The 25,655-nt window shown below is 43.7% G+C and overlaps 1 protein-coding gene across 1 annotated transcript in view; it reads left to right on the top strand.

The window, feature by feature from the left end:
• mybpc1 (myosin binding protein C1) overlaps positions 1–25,655 on the top strand; it is a 129,353-nt gene that overhangs the window by 46,053 nt on the left and 57,645 nt on the right. Inside the window, exons 11-19 of the mRNA XM_078568552.1 lie at positions 4,982–5,099; positions 7,893–7,941; positions 13,720–13,779; positions 15,429–15,595; positions 17,278–17,410; positions 18,570–18,694; positions 22,307–22,412; positions 22,754–22,914; positions 24,506–24,671. Coding sequence (XP_078424678.1) covers positions 4,982–5,099; positions 7,893–7,941; positions 13,720–13,779; positions 15,429–15,595; positions 17,278–17,410; positions 18,570–18,694; positions 22,307–22,412; positions 22,754–22,914; positions 24,506–24,671 — 1,085 coding nt within the window. The remainder of the gene's footprint in view (positions 1–4,981; positions 5,100–7,892; positions 7,942–13,719; positions 13,780–15,428; positions 15,596–17,277; positions 17,411–18,569; positions 18,695–22,306; positions 22,413–22,753; positions 22,915–24,505; positions 24,672–25,655) is intronic.

The raw sequence follows: 25,655 nt of genomic DNA, 5'->3' as shown, positions 1-25,655 counted from the left end.
CTTGCAATAAGACTCCAGTTGGAGCATGAGTGTGGCCTTACTTTCTGCAGCTACAAAACCCAGTGCTTAAAATTGCCAAGTCCCATCTCTGCAACTGGATAGCATCGAGGGAAAGGAACTCCCAAGTGCCCATCCCAAATCACAAGGATAGTGGTCACCACGACAGTCTGGAGGGGGTACTTCAGAGAATCCTGCCGCCAACCCTCCCCTCCCCTACTCACGCCATTCTGCTGGATGGTACTAATGTGAGCCAGCAAAGCAAAGTGAGTTCATTTTCCCACTGTCCCTAAGAATAATCCATCCCCTTGTGGGATTGATGCCTTTTCTCTAAGCCTTTGTTGGTCTTTCAGTGGGGGTCTCACCCCTGCTGCTTCACTGGTAAGAGTTGTACCTGAGGAGGCCATCAGTGGCAGGATTTCCATGATATCCTGGGAACACCCCCGGAATGTAAAACGTGTATGAACAGACAACTTCCTCAGGATACTATCCTAGGCCCAACCATCTTCAGCTGCTTCATCAATGACCTTCCTTCCATCATAAGGTCAGAATTGGGATGTTCGCTGATGATTGCACAATGTTCAGCACCATTTGCGACTCCTCAGATACTGAAGCAGTCCATGTCCAAATGCAGCAAGACCTGGACAATATCCAGACTTGGGCAGAGAAGTGGCAAGTGACATTCGTGCCACACAAGTACCAGGCAATGACCATCTCCAACAAGAGGGAATCTAACCATCACCCCTTGACATTCAATCACCATTGCTGAATCCCCCACTATCAACATCCTGGGGGTTACCATTGACCAGAAACAGAACTGGACTAGCCATATAAATACAGTGGCTACAAGAACAGGCCAGAGGCTAGGAATTATGCAATGAGTAACTCAACTCCTGACTCCCCAAAGCTTGTCCACCATCTACAAGGCACAAGTCAGGAGTGTGATGGAATACTCTCCACTTGCCTGGATGAGTGCAGCTCCAACAACACTCAAGAAGCTATACACTGTCCAGGACAAAGCAGCCTGCTTGATCGGCACCCCATCCACAAACATTCACTACCCCCACACTGACACACAGTAGCAGCAGTGTGTACCATCTACAAGATGCACTGCAGGAATTCACCAAGGCTCCTTAGACAGCATTTTCCAAACCCACGACCACTACCACCTAGAAGGACAAGGGCAGCAGATAGATGGGAACACCACCACCTGGAAGTTCCTCTCCAAGTCACTCACCATCCTGACTTGGAAATATATCGCCATTCCTTCACTGTCGCTGGGTTAAAATCCTGGAACTCCCTCCCTAACAGCACTGTGGATGTACCTACATCACATGGACTGCAGCAGTTCAAGAGGGCAGCTCACCACCACCTTCTCAAGGGCAACTAGGGATGGGCAATAAATGCTGGCCCAGCCAGCAAAGCCCACATCCCATGAATGAATATTAAATAAAAACCCGTTCCCTCTAATGGAAATTGGGCCGGGATTGAAACTGGATGGATTCAGATTCTGACCCATTTCCAGATCCCCAACAAGCTTCTTGGACTTCCCTACTGGACTTCTCTTTCCACTTCCACCAGCTCCTCCCTCCACCAAGCCCGGCACTGGAGTTCTGTCCTCTCAGTGCCTGTTATAACCCAGTGGGTTCCAGAGAATCAATCATCTCAATGACTGCCAATGTGAAAGCATAAATGATCTTCCAGTTTATTCCAAGCAGCTGCCTTGACGCTGTGGGGGTGCCATGGTTCCAATTGTGTTTCATATTTGTAGAGCACAGTTTTGAAGAGGTTGTACCTTTAGCTATTTATGGCACTTTGCTATTCTTTGCCAGGCTCATGCTGTTGTGTATTAATCTCAGCTGTTGATGCGACAGACCATAAAAGGACCTTTGGGATTATTTGACCAAGGGATGAATTTCAGACACACTGGGCTATTTTTAAATTAGCTGTGACCCTGGTGTCATCAACCGTGCCGCAGCCAATTCTCTTTCATACGTTTTGTCGAGCACGTTCCAGTTTCCATCTTGTAACTTTTTTTTTTCAGAAAGACCCTTGTTTCACCAAACCAGCTCACTTTCAACATAGGAATGGGAGGAGGCCATTCAGCCCAGTGAGCCTGCTCCACCATTCAGTTAGGGTCATTGTATCTTTACTCCGTCCAGTTACCTTTGATTCCATGATATCCTCACCCAAAGAAAATCTATCAACCTCAATTGCTTTTTAGTGGGAGAGTGTTCCAGATTTCCCCTTTGTGTGAAGAAGTGCTTCCTGACATCACCCTTGAAAGGCCTGGATTTTAATGTTCTGGACAAACCCCACCAGAGGATATAGTTCCTCTCTGTCTCCCTAATTCAATTATTTTAATCATTTTAGACATCTCAATTAGATCACCCCTTAATCTTTACTCAGGAGAATACAAGCCTAGTCGACGCTACCTATCCTCTTAGCCCCAGTGTCACTGAAGTCTTTCAAATTCAATAATATGCTTCAACTATTTATCCAATTTTCCCTTAAAAGTTTCACTAGTCTCTACCTCAACTGCTTCCTGTGGTAAAGCATTCTATAGTCCAACAGCACTCTGTGTAATAGTACTAACCTGTCTTCTGACTCTTACAATAATTTTAAAAATACGATCCCTCATTACTTTGAGTTTGGCTTAATGATGATTTCAGATAGTGACGAATTATGCAGAAGCAAAACAAAATGCATAAAAAATGGAACCGTGATGTGGGTCCCAATTCTAGTTGGATATATTCCTGGAAGATTCATAATATGATCTCCCGCGAGAATGGTTATAGAGATGAGGGACTTCAGTTGTAAGAATAGGTTGGAGAAACTGGGGCTGATTGCTTTAGAGAAGAGGAGATTAAGAGGAGATATGATAGAGGCTTTCAAAACCATGAAGGGTCTTGACAGATAGGGAACAACTGTTCCCATTGGCAGAAGGGTCAAGAGCCAGAGGACATATTTTAAGGTAATTGGCAAAAGAAGCAAGACGACATACGAACATACGAATTAGGAGCAGGAGTAGGCCACTCGGCCCCTCGAGCCTGCTCCGCCATTCAATAAGCTCATGGCTGATCTGATTGTAACCTCAACCCCACATTCCCACCTACCCCCGATAACCCTTCATCCCCTTGCTTATCAAGAATCTATCTACCTCTGCCTTAAAAATATTGAAAGACTGCGTCCACCACCTTTGGAGCAAGAGAGTTCCAAAGACTCATTACCCTCTGAAAGAAAAAAAAATTCTCCTCATCTCTGGTTTAAATGGGTGACCCCTTATTTTTAAACAGTGACCCCTAGTTCTAGATTCTCCCACAAGAGGAAACATCCTCTCCACATCCACCCTGTCAAGAGCCTTCAGGATCTTATACTTTTCAATCAAGTCACCTCTTACTCTTCTAAACACCAGTTGACACAAGCCTAGCCTGTCCAACCTTTCCTCATAAGACAACCCGCCCATTCCAGGTATTAGTCTAGTAAACTCTCTCTGAACTGACATGAGGAAAAACTTTCACACAGCGAGTGGTTAGGATCTGGAGTGCACTGCCTGAGAGTGTGGTGGAGGCAGGTTCAATTGTGGCTTTCAAAAGGGAATTCGATAATCATCTGAAGAGAAAAGTTTTTCAGGGCTACACGAAAAAGGTGGGGGAGTAGAACGAGATGAGTTGCAGAGAGCTGGCATGGACACAATGGGCCGAATGGCCTCCTATGTTGTAACTATTCTATGATTTTATGACTCAGTCTATACCTCCAACTTCCCTGCCCAGTCAAAATGCCTTTCCATGCCACCCCCTCCCCTCAATATTACATAGGATTAGGAACATAGGACTTAGGAGCACGAGTAGGCCATTCGGCCCATTGAGCCTCCTCTGCCATTCGATCAGATCATGGCTGACCTGATTGTGGTCTTGACTCCACCTTCCTGTCTGTCCCAGCCCCTCACCCCCAACCCCCCACCGTAATCTGTGACTCCATTGTCTGTCAATAATCTGCCTAACTCAGCCTTGAATAAATTCAATGACCCAATCTCCACTGCTTTCTGGGGAAGAAATTTTTTATTACTAAAAACAAATGTGTTCAAAGAAATTCAAAAAAATACATAATTTTCAATGTCCTTATGATTTTAATATTACTCTTTAATTCCTGCACAATCCAGAGCAATACTGCAGAGTTGACGCCTCACTATCACTGAAACCCCCTCTATCAACAACCTGGGGGTTACCATTGATCAGAAACTGAACTGGACTAGCCATATAAATACTGTGGCTACAAGAATAGGTCAGAGGCTCAGAATCCTGCGACAAGTGACTCACCTCCTGACTCCCCAAAGCCTGTCCACCATCTACAAGGCACAAGTCAGGAGTGTGTGGAATACTCTCCACTTGCCTGGATGAGTGCAGCCCCCACAACACTCAAGAAGCTGGACACCGTCCAGGACAAAACAGCCCACTTGATTGGCACCACATTCACTCCCTCCACCACCGACGCGCAGTAGCAGCAGTGTGTACCATCTACAAGATGCACTGCAGGAATTCACCAAGGCCCCTTAGACAGCACCTTCCAAACCCACGACCTCTACCAACTAGAAGGACAAGGGCAGCAGATAGATGGGAACACCACCAGCTGGGATTTTGCCTCCAAGTCACTCATCATCCTGACTTGGAAATATATCGGCCGTTCCATCACTGTCGCCAGGTCAAAATCCTGGAACTCCCTTCCTAACAGCACTGTGGGTGTACCTACACCACATGGACTGCAGCAGTTGAAGAAGGCAGCTCACCACCACTTTCCCAAGGGCAACTAGGGATGGGTAATAATTGCTGGCCCAACCAGCGAAGCCCACATCCCATGAATGAATTTTAAAAATGTTGAGTTCCTGGTTTTCCTTGAAGAGTAAACTGGCCTTTTAAGATCCACCTGTCACTGTCTTTTCTCATGAGTTACCCTCATTATATGAAAATTGCTCCTTTTTTTGCAGATTCACACCTTTGAGATGCAAATTATCAAAGCAAAGGACAATTATACTGGTAACTATCGCTGTGAAGTGACATGGAAGGACAAATTTGACAGTTGCACTTTTGACCTGGAAGTCATAGGTGAGAATTTTTTTTTAACTCCAGGATTTTCTATTTAATGAACGTTTCAATCGTTTCATATTTAATTCGTCTTGGCACCAGTAAATTCAGGAGTGCAAAGGTGTACTTGAGCCACAAGCATGGAGCTTTCGCATCCTAACTCCGCAAATAGGTTGCAGATTTTTGAGTGTGAGTGAGTTGGGGGCCATGACTCTTTGCTTTACGCAGTTTCATAACTCAGTTCACCTGATGAAGTCTCTGCCCATAGAATTGTCCACACCCCCAGGTCTGATTGGCGAGTTTATGCCAACTGTGCCCAATCGGGAGAGTTCATCACACTGCACCCAGAACCTTGGGCACACAAGCATCGTTGTGGGACTTCAGTTTACTGCTGGTCAAAGGGCACCGAGGGCAGATCAAAGCATTCGATGGAAATCAATTAAAAAGTGTGTGCTCTCTAGCCAAGAACTGTGCATCAGTTTGGACCAGAAGTAGTCACACCCAACTTGTTGATGTCCAAATGAACCATTGCAATATGGTGTATCACTGGAAATCACCCAAATCGACCCCAACACCCTGGTTGCCTGTGCTGCTGCACATCGTTCCCCTATACATTATCCGAGACCCTGCAATCCTCCGGGAAGTCCAGTAAATCAAGGAAAGCGAATGTCTTCCCGGGCGCCAGGATCTCAACGATGTCCCCCAACGTCGCTCGAAGTCACACAAGCCCTTGGACCGTGAGCCTATCCTTCAAAAGTGCAACTTCAGCCCTGATAAACCTTGGGAAGCTGAATGGAATCCACAAGAAATCACACGAAATAAACTTGTCAAGGATCCAAACACAAGGTCCCAGGTTTCAATCTTCCCTGAAGCTCGTGGGCAACCCTAAACCACATCGGTAGAAACGTACGAAATAGGAGCTGGAGTAGGCCATTTGGCCCTTTGAGCCTGCTCTGCCATTCAACAAGACCCTGGCTGATCTTCTATCTCAACTCCATCAGCTCAAACCATCCCTTTAATTCCCTGAGAACCCAAAAGTCTATCGACCTCTGTCCGCACAAACCATGGCAGATGCAGATACCTGGTGCACAAATGGGAAATGAGAAATTCTCCAGTGTATGACCAGTGTGGTCACCCAGGACAGAGCACACAGCTCAGGGCCCAGCTCACAAATATGAAGGAGACATCGTAGCGATGCACTCCACTACTCCTGATACAATTATCTGATTTAACCACCCAAAATGTAAAATCATAGTGGTTGCTTTATATCTAAATCATCCGTAAGAGAGAGAGAGAGTTAAAAGGTATGAACAAGAGCAATAAACTGATCAGTGGAGGAGTGGCTCATTGCTCAGTTATCCCATTCCCCTTTGGGATGCAGGAGAATGTTCTAATCCCCAATTGATTATAATCGATTATGCTGCTTGATTGCGCTGATTGGATGGAATTTTGACGCTCCGACTTCTGCTCATGACCTTGCGCTGAAACTCGAGAATAACTTCACCGCGGAAAAAACCGCAATTTGCCAAATTTTACACCCAGGAGTAACACCACACCACATTAATCACTGTCCTAACACGTACTCATTCTTTGCATTATTTAAGTAATACATTGGAACTAAATAAACCTTTAATTTGCTCTTGCTTCAGTTTAAAGTGGCATTTATTGTATCAGCCTTAACTCAGTAGCCTCACTCTTGCCTCTGTGTCAAAAGGTTGTGGGTTTAAGTCCAACTTCCAACACATAAGCATAGAAATCTAGGCTGCCGTTTGCAGTTCAGTGCTGAGGGAGTGCTGCACTGTCAAAGGCTCAGCTCTGAGGGAGCACTGCAAGGGCAAGCAGGGATGGGCAATAAATGCTGGCTCAGCCAGTGAAGCCCACATCCTGTGAATGAATTAAAAAAAATCAGAAAAACCATACCCTAACACACACGTGCGCGCACACCATACCCTAACACACACACGCACACACACTCACTCACTCACACACACACCATACCCTAACACACACGTGCGCACACACACTCACTCACTCACACACACACCATACCCTAACGCACACATGCGCACACACACTCACTCACTCACTTGCACACACACCATGTCCTAACACACACACGTGCACACACCATACCCTAACACACACGCGCACACACACTCACTCACTCACACACACACCATGCCCTAACACACACGCGCATACACTATACCCTAACACACACACACACACACACGAAAATAAAACAAGGATAGATGTTGGAGACCTTGTAATGGTGTCTGGGTTATACAGTTGGTCTCTCAGCACTGGCCTGTGAAACAATTGATGACTCTTGCACTACCTTACAGACAGACTTCACAGAAAACTTGCAGTCAGTCCATTTCAGGATGTAGAGTGAATTTGGAGCAACTTCCATTCACTCTTTGCTTTGGACTGAGTCTGGAGCTTCAGGAGCTGTTGTCTTTTTTACCCAAGCAGTTGATCCTTCTCGTTTTCCCCCAAAGTAAAACCAGCCAACCGGCTTTTAAAACGCAGTTTGTCAGGCATGCTTTTTATCAAAGCCGTAAACCACCGTGTGACCCTTTTGTAAACAGTCCACCAGGGGTCAAGAGGTTTCCAGCCTCTTTAAGACTGCTTAATTACCTTTTCTAGTAAAATGCTGTCTTTTCCTGGAACAGCAGCAACCAGAGTCCTTGCATTAACCCTTTAAGGGACAGTGTCTTTTAAAAACACAAGTTCTTGTCCTTAGTCGTTAAAGATGAACCATTTTCTGAGATGAAAGTGTTTGTGACAATCTGATTTGGATTTATTTTGCAGAAGCCCCGGAGGTTCAGCAGATTGATATTCGTGCTGCCTTTAAACGCAGGTAACTAACTGGTCATAAAACCTCTGCTGCAAGCGGGTTTCCCGATGCCCTGGCCCTTATTCATTCATATACACTCACTCATATAATACACGGACCATTTCATAAATCCTCAAATCCCACAGCACCAAATAAGGTCATTGGACCCAGCATTTTATTTTTGTTCAAATTCATCTCACTATCCCTGTCCTTTCCCCATAACCCTGTAACTTCTTCCTTTCTTACGTAGTATTACACAGAACTCCGAGCACAGAAACAGGCCATTTAGTCCAACTGGTCTGTTCCGGTGTTTATGTTCCACACAAACCCCCTTCCGCCCTACATCATCTCATCCCATCAATATATCCCTCTGTTCCTTTCTCTCTCATATATCAATTCAACTTCCCCTTAAATGCATCTATACTATTCACCTCAACCATTCCATGTGCTAGCAAGCCTTGCGTTTTATATATTTTTCAAGTTTTTATCCAATTCCCTTTCGAAAGTTACTTTAAGGCAAGGCGTTCCAGATCACAACAACTTGCTGTGTTAAAAAAAAATTCTCCTCATGTCACCTCTGGTTCTCTGCCAATCATCTTAAACGTGTGTCCTCTGGTTACCAACCATCCCATCAGTGGAAACAGTTTCTTCTTATTTCACTCTGTCGAAATCCTTGTGGATAAGTGTCTGCAAGCTGCATACCATCCAAGCCTATCGGGTGCGTAAGTCAAGCCTCCAGCTGAAACCTCCACAGGTTTGAATCAAAATTGCATGTTGTGTTTCTCAGTGAATCAGATGTAAGGGAACATTTCCTTTAAGAGATTCAATGCTTGGAAACAGTAAAGGCAGCTTTATTGTGAAGCTTTTGTGTTTGTTATATTTTGTCTGGTGGTTTTCAGGCACATGAATATCGTTGTGGCGAGTGCGTAGATTGCCGAGCATCTGCTGAGGTAAAGGGGTCTAGGCGTTGACGTTTCTCGATGTAACATCTGAAAAAAAGAGGGAGTAAAGTCAAAAAACCCTTGTACAAGATCATATACGAACACATAGGAATAGAAGGAGGCCATTCAGCCCCTCAGACCTGTTCCACCATTCTATTAGGTCATGGCTGATCTGTAACTCAACTCCACTTAGCCATCTTCCTTTCAAATGGTTCCATAGGGGTTTGACAGGGTAGAAACTGAGAGGTTGTTTCCCCTGGTTGGGAAACCTAGAACATGGGGTCACAGTCTCAGGATGAGGGGTCGACCATTTAGATGAGGAGAAATTTCTTCACTCAGAGGGTTGTGAATCTTTGGAATTCTCTACTCCAAAGTGTTGTGGATACTTCATTGTTGAGTATAATCATGGTTGAGATAGACAGATTTTTGTTTTCTCAGGAAATCAAGGGATAGGGCGAGTAGGCGGGAAAGTGGAGTTGAGGCAGAAGATCAGCCATGATCGTATTGAATGGCAGAGAAGGCTTGACAGGCCGTGTGGTCTACTCCTGCTCCTTTCTCTTATGTTCTTATGCCTTGATACCCAAGAATCTATCAACTGCAGTCTTGAAAATTTCAATTGACCGCAATGTTTTGAGGGAGAGAGTCCCAGATTTCTACTGTCTGTGTGGAGAAAGTGGTTTCTAATTTCAGTCCTCACTGGCTCTGGAGAACCAGTCACTAACACTCGGTTCTGGGAACCATCAGAGAGGGTGGAGTAAACACTGAAGGCATCACGGTGCCCGGAAGTGGTGTGGTAACCAGAGAGACGACAGCAGAAAAGGTGGCCCTCGAGTTTGCTGGATCAAATCCACCTAAGGGAGCAGCGATGGCTGGTGCAAAAGGCCTGAAGCTTGTGGTTTTACTCAGAAGTGTTGAGATAATTGCTATGAGAGGTGGGTGCTATTTATCTAGAAATGAAGACTCCCGGCTATCGCATAAATTGATACCACCTTGGAAGGTGTGGCATTCTGGAATGTATTAACTGATGAAGTGGAAAGGCACTAAGATGTCGACTCAAGACCTGAAGAGACGTCTGAGGCAAGCACAGATGGCAAAAATATATCGATGCCTTGAAATGGAACTTCAATCTTTTAGTCTGATGTTGGAGAATCATATGATTTCTTAAGCCCTAAATTCAGTAAAATGGGATTGGAAATAATTCAGAAATGCCCAGATGGGGTGATGTGTTCAGAATCTGTCATCTGGTATGAATGTATTTGAATTAGAAAGTAGCATGCTACATGTTACATCTTCCGATGCAGACACAATGGGCTGAATGGCCTCCCTCTGTGCTGTTAAAATTCTATGATTCTGTGATACATCTTGGTCTCCCATGTAGGATCCAAATATCTCAAAGGTCACTGCCCCATCGGCAACTAAGCTGCTGTGACACTTTGGAAAGGGGATAATATGATGACCCAGGAAGTAGAGAACAAATTGCCAGATGTGCTTGGTGTGAAGCTCAACAAACAATGCAGGAGGATTCATGAAGGGCCAAGCCAAAGTTAATTGAGGAATTCTTTCCGATCAATGACACACCAGTCATGAGGAAGTGACTATCTCTTCCACTAAAGCAGTGGGAGGCAACTGGATACAGGACAGTTACTGGAAGGGGTGAGAATGGGATGAGCAACCATCTACATGAAGATCTGGAGAGATTTTCATTGGTTGTTGGGTGGGGAGAATTTTGGTTGTTGGTTGGATTTTGGTTTCCATGGAAATTTTGGAGATCGCGGGAAATTAATGACAGAAAGAGGCCATTCAGCCCATCATGCCCCTGCTGGTCAATGAAGGGTTACCCAGCCTAATCCCATCTTCCTGCACCAGGTCTGGAGCCCTGAAAATCAAGGCTCTTCCAGTAAACATCCAAGTACTTTTTAAATATGGTGAGAGTTTTTGCCACCATCGCCCTTTCACACAGTGAGCTCCAGGCCTCTACAATTCTCTGGCTGAAAATATCTTTCCTTATCTCCCCTCTAATCCTTCTACCAATTAGTTAAATCTGTGCCTCCCCTGGTTTTTGACACCTCTGTTAAAGTAAGATAGGTTGTTCCTATTTACTCTGTCTAGGCCCCTCAATTGTCTATTACTCAATTAGGTCCCCCTCAGCCTCCTCTGTTTGAAGGAAAACAATGCCAGCCTATCCAATCTTTCCTCATAGCCAAAATTCTCCATTCATGGCAGCATCTTCGTAATTCCCCTCTGTACCCTCTCTAGCACAATCATATCTTTCCTGTAATGTGCCGACCAGAACTGTACGCAGTGGTCTATCCAGTGCTGTATACTATCCTAGCATAACCTCCCTGCTCTATGCCTTGGCTAATAAAGGGCAGCATGCTTTGTACCTTCTTGATCTATCCTGCCATCTTTAAGGATCGGTGGACATACACTCCAAGGTCCCTCTGTTCCTCCACACTATTCAGTATCCTCCCATCTATTGTGTATTCCCTTGGCTTTATCCTTGCCAACCTTTATCCTTTGCTTCCTACCTCTAAGCCATTTGGATGAAATTTGCCACTCTCCCTTGGATCCCAAGGGATTTGACTTTTTTGACCAGCCAGCCATGTGAGACTGTCAAAAACCTTGCTAAAATCCATGTAGATACTTGCACCGCAGTGCTGTCATCAACCCCACTTGTCACCTCCTCAAAAAAGTCAAACAAGTTGGTCAGAGTCAGGCATGACCTCTCCTTAACTAATCCATGCTGACTTTCCTTGATGTCCTTTCTAAATGAAGATTAATCCTGATTACAATAATTTGCCCACAACCCAAGTGAAGCTAACTAGTTTCTAATTACTCAGATTATCCCTTCCTCCCTTTTTAAACAATGGTCCAAAGTTGATAGTCCTCCAATTGCCCGGCCCACTCCTGTGGTCAGGGAGTTTTGAAATATGTTGATCAGAGCCTCCACACTTTCCTCCCTTGCTTATTTTAGCAGCCTGGGATATATTTCATCCGTGCCTGGCAAATATCAACTTTCAGAGACGTCAAACGCTTTAATATTTCCTCTCTTACAATGTTTACAGTGTTTATTTATATTACACATAATATTTGTATGGATTTTGGCTGGTGGGCGGGTTCTGGTTGCCTGCTGAGTGGGTGGTTCCTGTTTAACAGTGCTAGCCCAGGTGCCTAATGGGACTTAATGGCCTTTGAATAACTTTATTTCTTTGGTAGCCGACATAACCTGCAAGTTCATCTCTAAGATGTTCATTATTTTGTCTTCTTTCAATCATAGGGCTGCACCAGTAAGGTAAGGAGGTCCTTCATCATTCTATGTTACGGTACCCTTTGAGAAGGAGAGAAACTCCTTATCCCTCTTATTATCTTTGCTTGGATCGCATGAGAGAGACCTATGTATACTTTATGTGTAATCTTCATTTTACTTAACAATTCCACCAGCATCTTGTGTCTTGCCTTTCCCTGGATTGGTGGTAAAAGGGACTGTGTGTTCAAATTGATCTCCCCACCACTGTGTAACTGAATGAATTCTTGGCCACACCGTGTGGAGATTAACCTGAAATTGCCAATTGCTGCCATGAGCAGAAGTCAAATCATCTCGACGCGTGAATCTTGAGATGACAAGGTTCTATTGCCTGCCTTCTTGCTAACCAATCTTTGGTCACTGAATGCAATATTGAACACAAGTGCGCTGAGTCTGTGTATTGCGGAATTAGACTTCAAACAGTGTTGTTCTGTGCAGGTATCTGATCAGAAACCCTTATTGATCAATAAGTGGGTTGGTTCACCAATCTTGCTAATTTTTTAAAAGTTTAATACCGTAAAATCTGGATTCAATGTAACTTGCCCTGCACTCGTTCACAAGATGATACCCTTGTTTATTACTTCCTCCTGATATGTGGAAATCCTGAAAAACAGGTGTAACTTATACACCAGAGTTTGTGGTAAATGTCAGGCAAATATTGCACAAACCCATTCAATTATTGTCTCATCACTCCTATGGCCACATACTATGCTCTACCAATTAACACATGGGACACAGTGTGATGCTGTGGCCAGTTTGCTGACTGTTGTTCTTGATTGCTTTAAGGTATTTGTTGTTGAGGGTGTTGGTTCTTTGAATCGATCAAAGATTATTCATGATCGTCAATGAGAATGTCATGAATTTCCGTGGGTGATTTGCACATGAACATCATAACAATCCACCCAAGTGGTTCATGGGTTCACACTTTGGCCTGACTGATCATCAGACACCTTCTCAATTCAAGGACCATTGAAAACCACAATTGAAATGCATGGTCCACCACATCACAGAAACAAATAGCCCCTCAAAACAGTTTTACAGCAGGCCCACAAGCATCAAATGAACGTTCATGAACTACAAGATGGTGTAGGATAATGATGTTCATGTTTCTGTAAATGTGCATGCCATGTTAATTCTCCAAATTTGAACAGGCACAACATGCAGGACGCATGGGGAGGGGCGGTAAAAATACTTTCATTTAAGTTTCGAAAGGTTATTTATTGGAAACGACTAGATTCCAAGAGTTGAAGACCATCTTTGGACTTAGGTGGATTTAGGAGCAGTGCATTACCAACTGGTCAAATTTAGAATTTAAGTTAAATGTGAATCACAGATTGGCCATGTGTTGTTTTTGTTTTGTGACTTTTGCATTGTGTGAACTTGGTAGTCACGCTAATTTTAGAAATGTGCTATTTAATTTTCTCTTTAGCGCTCAAACTGCATACAGACCAGGATGTGACAGAGCAGATGGAAATCAAAGAATCTTTTATTCCTATTACAATTTCTCTTTGACCTGATTCTAAAAAGCCTCAATATTTTTCCTTTCTCTGTTAAAAGTGGCGGTGATGGTCAAGACGATGCAGGAGAACTTGATTTCAGTGGATTGCTAAAACGCCGGTAAGATATTTAAGCGTCAGTGAACTATAGATGTTTTTGGTTACTCTGTTTTTTTTTAGAATTTTGTTTTATGGAACTTGAAGAATGGTGTGAAGCTGTGGAAGGGTTTGTAAGCTGATTTAACATTCTGGTAGGGTGGCATTGTCATTATTGTATCTTCACACTCTTCCCCTTGGACAACAGTGTGAAGTAGAGAGAGGAATCACAGTCTCGTCTGTAATGTGAACACTCCTTCCATGGTCACAAGGAACCAAAACAGCTGATGAGGAATTTAGTCCTAGACAGCAGGAGAGTTTTATGGGCTCCCATAACACATACAATGAAGGACAGAGAGGGCACCCACATTCACACCCACTCCAACTGCACATGGATGTGCTGCTGGATGAGAATTCCAAGCTGGAACTTTGGTCTCCACTCACTGGGACCGTCTGGGGCAGGGTTCAAGCTCTGGGACCTTGTGCCTCAGAGGTGGAACTGACTACCACGGAGCTAAAGGCTGGCTCCATTGTGAACCCTTGCTGAGAAACATTCTTGTTGTAGCTAAAATCTAATTTCTATCATGTTGCAAGCTCACCGGAAGCCACAGGAGGAATTCCGCTGGGAGCCTTCCTTCAGAGAAATAAAAAGGAGGGGAGTAGCCGACGGTCCAAAGACAGACAGTGAACCCATCATCAGAACTGAGCTAAGAAAGAAAAAGCTGATCCAAATCAACTGAGAAATAACCTTTAGAGAATACTTTCTTAATGCACCTCTGTACCATTTAGTAAGGTAAGGGTCAGTTTGAACACACATCATATTCATCAGCATTAACATGGCATCAATGACAGAAAACAAGAGCCATCAGGTCACCCATCCTGCCAATTTGAGAGGAAAGAATGACAAAAATCTACCCTCCTTAAAATGTAAGATCCCAGCTCACTCACCTGGCTGGGTAACTAAAATGCTTCAACCTGGGAATTAGCCTAGTGGCTGTCCTCAATACCCTTTTCAAAACCTCAATATCAGCCAATGTGTGAAGAGACCAAAAGTGGACACAGTATTCTAACTGCAGCCTAACCCAAGTCTTTTACAAGGATAAGCTGGTTTTGTCTTGCTGTGAATTGTCTTATAAATACACCCTAGCACCCAGCTGGACCTAGAAAGAGCCTCTTGCACAAAGCATCTTTCACGGCTTAGGGATTTCCCAAAGTGCTTTACAGCCAATGAAGAACGTGGAATAGGAGTAGTCCATTCAGCCCGTTGAACCTTTTAGAGATTTGTGTGCTAGACCATTTATATAGCGCCAAAACATCCCATAGCTCTTCACAGGAGTGTTCTCAAACACATAACCACATGAGGAAACGTTACAACAGGTGGCTGAAAGTCTAATCAAAGAGGTAGGTTTTAAGGAGCATCTTAGAGAACCAGAGAGGGAGAGAGGTTTAGGGAGGGAATTCCAGAGCCTAGGGCTCAGGCAGCTTAAGGTGCAGCCGCAATGGTGGAGTGATGACAATCAGGTATCCCCAAGAGGCTAGAATCGGAGGAGTGCAGAGATCTCAGAGGGCTGTACAGCTGGACGAGGTTACAGAGAAATTGAGGGGGGTGAGATCATGGAGGTTTCTGAAACCCAGTAATTGAAACTAGTGTTTCAACAATATTTTTATTGTCAGGGAAATGAAGGAAGAAAGCAGGGAACCTGAAGTTGATGTTTGGGAGCTCCTAAAAAATGCTCAACCACACGAGTATGAAAAGATAGCCTTTGAATATGGAATCACTGACCTCAGAGGTTTGCTGAAACGCTTGAAGAGGATAAAGAGGGAAGAGAAAAAAAGTGCTGGCAAGTACCTTGAAAGATCAGATAAAAGGACGTCTGCTGCAATTTTTTTCATTGCCCCTATGAATGAATCATAGAATGATACAACATGGCCATTCAGCCCATCAGGCCCTGTTTGAAAGGGCTAGCCAATTAGTCCCACCCACCCCCACCCCTCCCTGCCCTGCTGTTTCCCTCAAACCCTGCATTTCTTTTCTTTTTAATTATTTTCCCAATTCCCTTTTGAAAGTTACAATTGAATCTGCTCCCACTGCCCTTTCAGGTTTGGTGTTACAGATGTCAAAAACCCACTGCATAAAAATAAAAATTCTCCTCATCCCGTCCTCTGGTTCTTTTGTCAAACACTTTAAATCTGTGTCCTTTGGTTACCGACCCACCTGCCAGTGGATAAAGTTTCTCCTTATTTACTCTATCAAAACCCCTCATAATTTTCAAATCACTGTTAAATCCTCGCTTATCCTCCTCTGCTCTGAGGAGAACAATCCCAGTTTCTCCAATCTCTCCACGTAACTGAAGTCCTTCATCGCTGGAAAATCCCTTCCACACCCTCACCTGAGCGTGAAGTTCTGTTGTTAAATGTCTTGCATTGTAACATTGTTCCTTGGCAGTGTTGCAGGGGCCAAGGTGCAGCAAGACATTGAGTTTCAGTTCTGGTGTTAAGTAGAATTTTAACACTACCTGCCTGATGGAAACCAGGTAGGTAGACAGTTAAAAATGGGTAGGCTACTTGCCCTCTTGGAAGCCAGCCATTTGCGATGTTAATCTGTGGGGTCTTGCCGGCAGATGAGGAGCCCACCTAAACAACAGAAATAAAAAGTATCCTTTCTATAATAAGAGGCCCAAAATCGTAGCCAGTACTCCAATCATGGCCTAACATCTCTTACTCTAACATTCTATTCCACTATTTATATAACCCCAAACCACAGAATTGTTACAGCACAGAAGGGGGTCACTTAGCTTCTCACGTCTGTGCTGGCTTTCCAAAGAGTAAATTTACCTCATGCTTCTCCCCCACATTCTCCTGTAACCCTACACATCCTTCCTTTTCAGACAATAATCCAGTTCTGTCTTAAATGCCTCATTGAACCTGCCTCCACCACAGTCTGGGCAGTGCATGCCAGATCCTAACCACACGCTACATGAAAACATTTTTCCTCATGTCATCATTGCTTCTTTTGCCAACTGCATAAAATCTGTGCCCTCTGGTTCTCAATCCTTCCGCCAATGGGAACAGTTTTTCTATATCTACTCTGTCCAGGCCCCTCATGATTTTGAACACCTCTATCAAATTTCTTCTCCAAGGAAAACAGTCCCCCAACCTCTCCAACCTAGCTATGTAGCTGAAGTCCCTCAACCCTGGAACCTAGCCCTTTGTGACGTTAATCTGCAGGGTCTTGCAGGCAGATGAAGAGCCCACAACAGCAATAAAAAGTGTAAAAATAAATGCAAAATTGGTGAATTTTTTTCAACATTCTTTCTAAGGCCTTCACATCTTTCCTACAATATGGTGGCCAGAACTGTATGCAGTATTCCAGTTTTCCAGTTTTTTTATAGCTTGATCTACTGGATCATATCAATTTTTTTTTAATTGCCTCCCCTCATAGATAAAATCTAGATAACAATTTAAATTGCACCTTTGCTTTACATTTGTCTTTCATCTATTTTTCTTTCAATTATGCACAAAGCTTTTGCAAAGATTCTGGAATCTGGGTACCAAGTGGAGAAAGGTGAAAAGATAAGGTTTGTTGTGGATTTGGCAGACCCAACTGTTGACCTAAAATGGTATCGCAATGGTCAAGAAATCCGGCCAAGTCCTAAGTAAGTATTTTATCTTGATGTTTCTATTCCCTAGGCTAAATGTTCACCCATCTCACTTTTCAGTTACAATATAAAAAAAGACTTGTGTTCCTATAGTGACTTTCACAATGTTAAGATCTCCCAGATTGCTGTTCCAACTATTTAAGTCCTTAAGTAAGTGTAGCCACTTGTAGGAAATGTAGCAACCAATTTGTGCGTAGCGAGCTCCCACAAAAAGCAATGAGATAATGACCAGATAATGTGTTTTTTACTGATGTTGGTTGAGGGTTTAATATTGGCCAGAACACTGTTGAAAGCTCCCCTGGCCTTCTTTGAAATTATGCCAATGGGAACTTTTGGGGAGCAGGCAACCGGGGGCAACAGGTGTTGGAGGTGTGGGGGGACTCAGTTTAGGGTCTTATTGGAAAGACGACACCTCTGACTATGCAGCATTCCCTCAGTACTGTGGGATAAGATGCAAGTAACAGGGTTTTTGGGTGAATTGCAGTTTTTGAAGGGTAAATGTTGTGATGCTGCCAAAGGATGTGTTGAATTGCACCTGGAAGTTTATTTCCACAGCACTTCCTTCCCCTACAACCTCAACCATTAAGGGTAGCAATTGCATGGGAACACCATTACCTCCAGGCTCCCATTCACAGTACATACCTTCCTGGCTTGGACAAATATCGCTGTTCTTCCACCATCACTGGGCCAATATGCTAGAATTCCTGACATAACACCATCACCGCATGGACTAAAGCAGTCGAGAGTGGTCTAGTTCAACACTCTGTTCTATCAAACTTCTACTGCAGTGGTTCAAGAAGGCGGCTCTTTGCCACCTTCACTCGGGCAAGGAGTGGTGGCATTGCCAGTGCTGCCCACATTCCAAGAATAAGTGTAAAAAAAAGTGAACAGGGCATGGATGAGATGATCATTTCAGTAATGATGGCAGAAGGGGAACAGCAGAGGTGGCTGTGTTGCTGAGGTGATAAAGGAAGATCTTGCTAACGGACAGAATACGGAGTTCGGGGGTCAGACAAGGCTGTGCACTTTCGACTTCATTGTGAGTGGGGAACTCAGGAGAGGGATGCAATTGAAAAGTCAAGTGTGAAGTGTTCCAAATGAACTCACACCAAATTGGACTTTTGAGTTCGTATTCAGTGAAGTCATTTTTTTGCAGATATATCTTTGAACACAAGGGGACGTTGCGTATGTTGACAATCAAAAACTGCACTATGGCAGATGATGCAGCTTACCAGGTAACAGCTGGGGCTGAGAAGTCTACGACAGAATTGTTTGTTAAAGGTAAATAAATCACAAAACCCCCTCTGTACTATTCCTTTGTGTTCTTTGTAAGTTGTTTTTCCTGCCTTGCCAAATTTTAGAATGGCTGAGAAATTACAGCTTGGAAACAGTCCATTCGTTCTGTCCAGCCTACGTCGATGTTTCTGCTCCACTCGAACCTCCTCACACCCCCTCTTCATCTCACCCCATCACCATAACCTTCTAATTCCTTTTCCCTCATGTACTTATCAAACTTCCTCTTAAATGTATCGATACTATTCCTCTCCATCACTCCCTGTGGTAGCAAGTTCAACGTTCTCACCGCTCTCTGGGTAAAGAAGCTCCTCCTGAATTCACTAATGAATCTATTAGTGACTAGCTTATATTTATGGCTCCTAGTTCTGATCTCCCCTACAAGTGGAAACATCTTCCGTTTGTCTAACTAATCAAACAATTTCATAACCTTTGAGACCATGATCAGGTCACTCATTAGCCTTCTCTGCTCTGGAGAAAAGAGAATCAATTTGTTCTTTTGTTCCTGATGGTGTAATCTCTCAATCCTTGTCAATCTTTTTTGCATTATGAACATATGAACATACAAATTAGGAACAGGAGGAGGCCGCTCCGCCCCTCAAGCCTGTTTCACCATTCAATAAGATCATGGCTGATCTGATTATAACATTCCCGCCTACCCCCGTTAACCTCTCACCCCCTTGCTTATCAAGAACCTATCCACCTCTGCCTTAAAAATATTGAAAGATTCTGCTTCCACCACCTTTTGAGGCAGAGAGTTCCAAAGACTCACAACCCTCTGAGTGAAAAGATTTCCCCTCATCTCTGCCCTAAATGTGCGAGCTCTTATTTTTAAACAGTGATACCCTTGTTCTAGATTCTCTCACAAGAGGAAACAGCCTCTCCATGTCCACCTGCCAAGTCCTTTCAGGATCTTATATGTTTCAATAAAGTCACCTCTTACTCTTCTAAACTCCAGGGGATACAAGCCTAACCTGTCCAACATTTCCTCATAAGACAATCTGCCCATTCAGGTATTAGTCTAGTAATTTTCTGAACCGTTTCCAAAGCATTTACATCCTTCCTTAAATAAGAAGACCAATACTGTACACAGTACTCCAGATGTGGTCTCACCAATGCCCTGTATAACTGAAATATAACCTCCCTACTTCTGTATTCAATTTTCCTCGCAATAAACAATAACATTCTATTACCTTTTTTAATTACCTGCTGTACCTGCATACTAACCTTTTATGATTCACGCACTAGGACACCCAGATCCCTCTGCATCTCAGAGCTCTGCAATCTGTCTCCATTTAGATAATATGCTTCTTTTTTATTCTTCCTGCCAAATTGGACAATTTCACATTTACCCACATTATATTTCATTTGCCAGATCTTTGCCCATTCACTTAATCTGTCTATATCCCTGTATAGCCTCCTTTTGTCCACTTCACAATTTAACTTTCTTATCTATCTTTTTATCATCAGCAAATTTAGCAACCATACCTTTGGTCCCTTCACGCAAGTCATTTGTATAGATTGTAAAAAGTGGAGACCCCAGCACTGATACCTGTGGCACACCACTCTTTATACCTTGCCAACCAGAAAATGACCCATTTATGTCTATTCTCCGTTTCCTGTTAGCCAGCCAATCTTCTATCCATGCCAATATGTTACCCCCTACACCATGAGCTTTTATTTTTCGCCATTATCTTGGCGCCTCATCAAATGCCTTCTGGAAGTCTAAGTACAGTACATCCACTGGTTCCCCTTTATCCACAGCACATGTTACTTCTTCAAAGAACTCCAGAGAATTGATTAAGCATTGTGATTTCCCTTTCACAAAACCACGTTGACCCTGTCTAATTACCTTGAATTTTTCCAAGTACCCAGCTATAACATCTTCTAACAAGTTCTCCAGTGCTTCTATATCCTTTTCATAATATGAGGATCAGAACTGTGCACAATACTCTACTGCGGGAGAGGTGGTGGTGTTCTGGTAATGTCACTCGACTTGAATTCCAGAGGCCCAGGTTATTCCTCTGGGGACATGAGTTCAAATCCCATCATAGCTGTTGGTGGAATTTAAATTCAGTTAATAAGTCTGGAATTTTAAAGCTAGTCCACCATGTTGATGGTGGTATTTGGAATGGCGTCTGTCAGTCTCCCAATTTGGTGTAATCTGCAAATTTTGAAATTACGTCTGCAATTCCCAAACCCAAACCTTTCGTGTAAATAGTGAACTATAGAGGTCCCAGGACCGGTCCCTGGGGAACCTGGTGATGAAGTGGAGATGCGGTCATTAGCTCATCTTGGGGTCAAATATCCCCTGTCTGTCAGTCTGAGTAACAACCTTTAACTCCCCACTCTCTGCTTTCTCCCTGTGATCTTGAATCCCACCTCCAGTTGTCACCATCACTTGCCACAACCACACAAAAGTAAATGTGTGATGGGATTAAGGAGAAAAGACAACATTCTCCAAATAAGATATAGAATGAATAGACAACAAGACAGCCCAATCCCATACTTTATAAAACTCATAAATAGTATATAAATGATTGAGAATTTAATGAACTCAATTGGACAACATATGATCAATGGACTTTAATACAAAATGCAGGCCTTTCTTTTCTATTGTGTAAATTAAGGAGACCTGAATTTTGCAACATATTGTAATTATCTGTATACTGAAATGTTCATAATTGCGCAATGCTTTTATTATTTTACCATTTATTTTTAATTAAATGATTGTCCATAACTATGTCATGAATTATGAGCACATTAATCTGTTTCGATAAGCACGTGTAATAGCTGGAGTATCTCGATGAGATACTCAACTTGGAACCAAGTTTTGAAGTTCTTGGGACAGAAATAATTAAGTGTTCAGCCAGAGACAATTAGTACTAGAACTGCACAAGCTGTTGAACATTATCCTTGTTATGGGTGGAATTTTACGGCCTCATCACAGCAGGGGTGGGACTGTAAAATGTAGGTGAGCTGTTCAGAAGTCCATTGACTTCGGTGGGGGTGTAAAATCTCGCTGGCATAAAATTCAGCCCTATCTCTATCTAGCAGACTCCCTCTGCTGGTATAAAAACAAAAAGCCAAAAGCTACTGCGGATGCTGGAAATCCAAAACAAAAACAGAATTACCTGGAAAAACTCAGCAGGTCTGGCAGCATCGGTGGAGAAGAAATCAGTTAACATTTCGGGTCTTCATGACCCTTCGGCAGAACTGAGTATAGTTAGGAGAAATATTTCACTTTTATATTTCACTTTTCTCCTAACTATACTCAGTTCTGCCGAAGGGTCATGAAGACCCGAAACGTTAACTGATTTCTTCTCCACCGATGCTGCCAGACCTGCTGAGTTTTTCCAGGTAATTCTGTTTTTGTCCCTCTGCAGTTACATGTGTGTATGGTAGCCTCAAGTGGACAAAGTCCACAATACAATTTTCAGTTCACTACACAGGGCCTAACTATTATATACCTGAAGTCCCTTCTCTGTGGAGGATTTCAGGATGAAAGTATAACTTAAAAGACATGTCTCTGAAATAATGGGGTTGAGCAAGAATGACCTGATGGCTTTGATCCACCTACCTTGTGCTGTTTTCTCGCAGAGCCAGCCGTTACAATCACTCGCGAACTAGAAAATCAGGATGAGTTGGTTGGTGAGAGAGTGGAATTGGAATGCGAAGTGTCAGAAGAAAACGCACAAGTGAAATGGTATGGGCACTCCAATCCTGAGACCATGTTAGTTAAAGAAAGGAGTTCTACAAATATCTGTCGTAGGATTGCATGTGCATGATTAAATTGAGTACCGAAGGTATGATACAGATTGAACTGAACATTTATTAATTATTTTTTAATATATTCATTCACGGGATGTGGGCTTCGCTGGCTGGGCCAGTGTTTATTGCCCATCCCATAAAATGAGTAGAGGCAGAATTGGTGAGTTACACCATGCTATGATTCAATAAGCACTATTTAATCAACTAGGTTTGTGGTGTGTTAGCTGTCAATTGCTGGTTTGCCATTCTAATCAGAGATGTCCATCCCTCCTTCAGGTATAAAAATGGGATTGAACTTGGTGCTTCACCCAAGCATCGTTTCAGGACTGATGGAAAGAAACAATGGCTTATCATCCCAGAAGCATCCAAGGCTGACTCCGGAACATACTCAGTGAAGACTACCGGAGGGCAGTCTACAGCAGTGCTGAAAGTTGATAGTATGGATCACATTTTTTATACAAGGGTTTTTGGAGTGAGGTAATGGTAGCTGTTGTATTTTTTTAAAAACAAGCAAATTAAGCTAGAGAAAGCAGCTGTTCTCAGGGTAAGTGGTGTAGTTTGAATCCAGTTATAAAAGTACATTGAAAATATCAGTAAAAGTGGCCATGAGGCTGTCAGATTGTCATTAAAAACCTAGCTGGATTATTAATGTCCCTTTAGGGAAGGAAACCTGCCATAATTACCTCTCTGGGCCTTTACAGTGACTCCAGTCTACACGCAAAGGTGATTGACTCTTAACTGCCTCCTGACATGGCCTGGCAAACCAGTCAGTCATAGGAAACAGCAGACAGCAGTTCACCACCGCCTTCCTGAGGGCAGCCAGGTCGATGAATGATAAATGCCAGCCTTACTCCGGGACACCGCATCCCAAGAATGAATCAATTTTTTAAAAAAAAAAGAAATACCAAAGCTCCTAGTTCAGATCCTGTTACAGCAAATTGTTGAATGCAATCAATTTGCTCGTTCATGGGATCGCACCAGCAATAAACAACCAACCTTGAGCTAGCTTTTTCCAGCTTAATTTGCTTGGCCACCCCTTGGAGTTGCTCCCATGCCACTGTGGGCATTGTGTGTGTAAGTGAACATACGAAGATACGAAATATGAACAGAAGTAGGCCATTCGGCCCCTCGAGCCTGCTCTGCCGTTCATTAAGATCATGGCTGATCTGTTTGTGTTTTGATTTCCACATTCCCATCTACCTCCGATAACCTTTGATTCCCTTGCCTAACAAGAATCTATCTACCTCTGCCTTAAAAATATTCAATGACCCCGCCTCCATCGCCTTCTGAGGCAGAGAGTTCCAAAGTCGCACAATCCTCAGAGAGAAAATATTTCTCCTCATCTCTGTCCTAAAAGGGTGACCCCTAATTTTAAAACAGTGCCCCCCTAGTTCTGGACTCACCCACAAGAGGAAACATCCTTTCCACATCCACCTTGTCAAGACCATTCAGGATCTCGTATACTTCAATCAAATCACCCCTCACTCTTCTAAACTCCAGTGGAAACAAGCCCACTTTGTCCCATCGTTCCTCATAAGACAACCCACTCATTCCAGGTAACAATCTAGTAAACCTCCTCTGAACCGCCTCCAATGCATTTACATCCTTCCTTAAATAAGGGGATCAAAACTGCACCCAGTATTCGAGGTGCGGTCTCACCAATGCCCTGTATAACTGCCCTTTCTGCTGCACTTCCAGTGAAGTTACACTGAGCAGATCCAGGGAAATTCCCAGTCCAGGAAAGCTTCCTTTTCCTTCAGAAAAGAAAACCTGCCGTTTTTACCCAGCCTGGGCCTACACAAGACTCAAGACCCACAGCAACAAGTTTGATTCTTCAGCCCAGATTTTAACCGGAGGCCAGCGGGATCAAAACCGTTTCCAGGGAGATTGGTCCCATTTGGCTGAGCATAACTGAGCGCTATAGACCCCCCTTTCCAAGGAATCTAAACAGTTAGTTGAGGAAACAGGTAGTGTTTCGTGTTCTACGAGATACTTGAGATGACCTGACATTGTCTCCTTGCTTCCCAGTGAAACCTCTGAAGATCATGCAGAATCTAACTGACCAAGTCGTCCGAGCTGGCCAACAGGCAGTGTTTGAGTGCGAATTGTCGGAAGCAAACGTGGGTGGAAAGTGGTACAAGAATGGTCAACTGATCTCCCCAAGTGAACGCATAAAGATAACTCACAGGAAAAAGTGAGGTTCACGGCCAGTTACAACCAACTAACGGATCTGCACTCTCAGTTCTGAGAAGCGGGTATCACAGAAGGCGGCCATTCACCCAATCATACTCATGTTAGGCAGCACACTGAAAGAGCTGTTACAATTAGTCCCACTCCTCCCTGCTCTTTCCTCAGAGCCCTGAAAGACCTTTCCTTTTCAAGTATTTATCCAATCCCTTTTTGAAAGTTGCTATTGAATCTGTTACCGCCACCCTTTTAAGTGGAGTATTCCAGTTTATAAATTGTGTTAACTTTCGTTAGCTGTCAGTTTAGGTGGTAAAATGCCCATTGTTGTTGGAGGCTTAGAAATTTCAATCCCATCAGCAGCAGTTTAGCAGGAGTCCAAATCTCACCAAAGCAGTTTTAGAATTTGAATTCAGTTTCAAAAATCTGGAAGTAAAAAGGAATTGGTGGCATAGATAGAAAGGAACTATTTCCTCTAGTGGAACAGGCTGGAGGGGCTGAATGGCCTCCTCCTGCTCCTATGTTCCAGTATCTGCTGGTCCTGACCAGCCATAGATGTAAGAAGGGGAATGCCTAAAAGTCTTGGTCCCTGCCCCCATTACATGACCTGCTTCAGCCATGGGCCATGTATAAGCCCTTGGTCGCCCCCAGTGCTGGTCCCTCCAGCTGGCAGAGCTTAGTGATATCAGAAGTGAGATTTAAGTGAAACCCCTTGGGTCTACAGCTCCACCTCAAACCTGGGTCATTGCATCTTCTGGCTGCCAATGGAGATCTGCGCCAATTTGGAATGGGACATCACAGGAAGGGCTGGGTAACGCCGTGGGAGGGGGTTGGTGGGTGGGGTGGTGGTGGCAGTGGGAAGGGAGTCCCCCACCTGCCATTCCTTGGCTTGCATCTCATGAAGGGTCCATCCGGGGATTTTATTTTTGAGTGTTGGCCGCTCTGCCACATTTATGGGGAGCCCCTGTCACAGGGCCTCCAACAACAGCTTGCG

Source organism: Cetorhinus maximus, chromosome 22, assembly GCF_964194155.1.
Source record: "Cetorhinus maximus chromosome 22, sCetMax3.hap1.1, whole genome shotgun sequence".
Taxonomy (NCBI): domain Eukaryota; kingdom Metazoa; phylum Chordata; class Chondrichthyes; order Lamniformes; family Cetorhinidae; genus Cetorhinus; species Cetorhinus maximus.
This window is presented reverse-complemented; position numbering and strand designations above follow the sequence as displayed.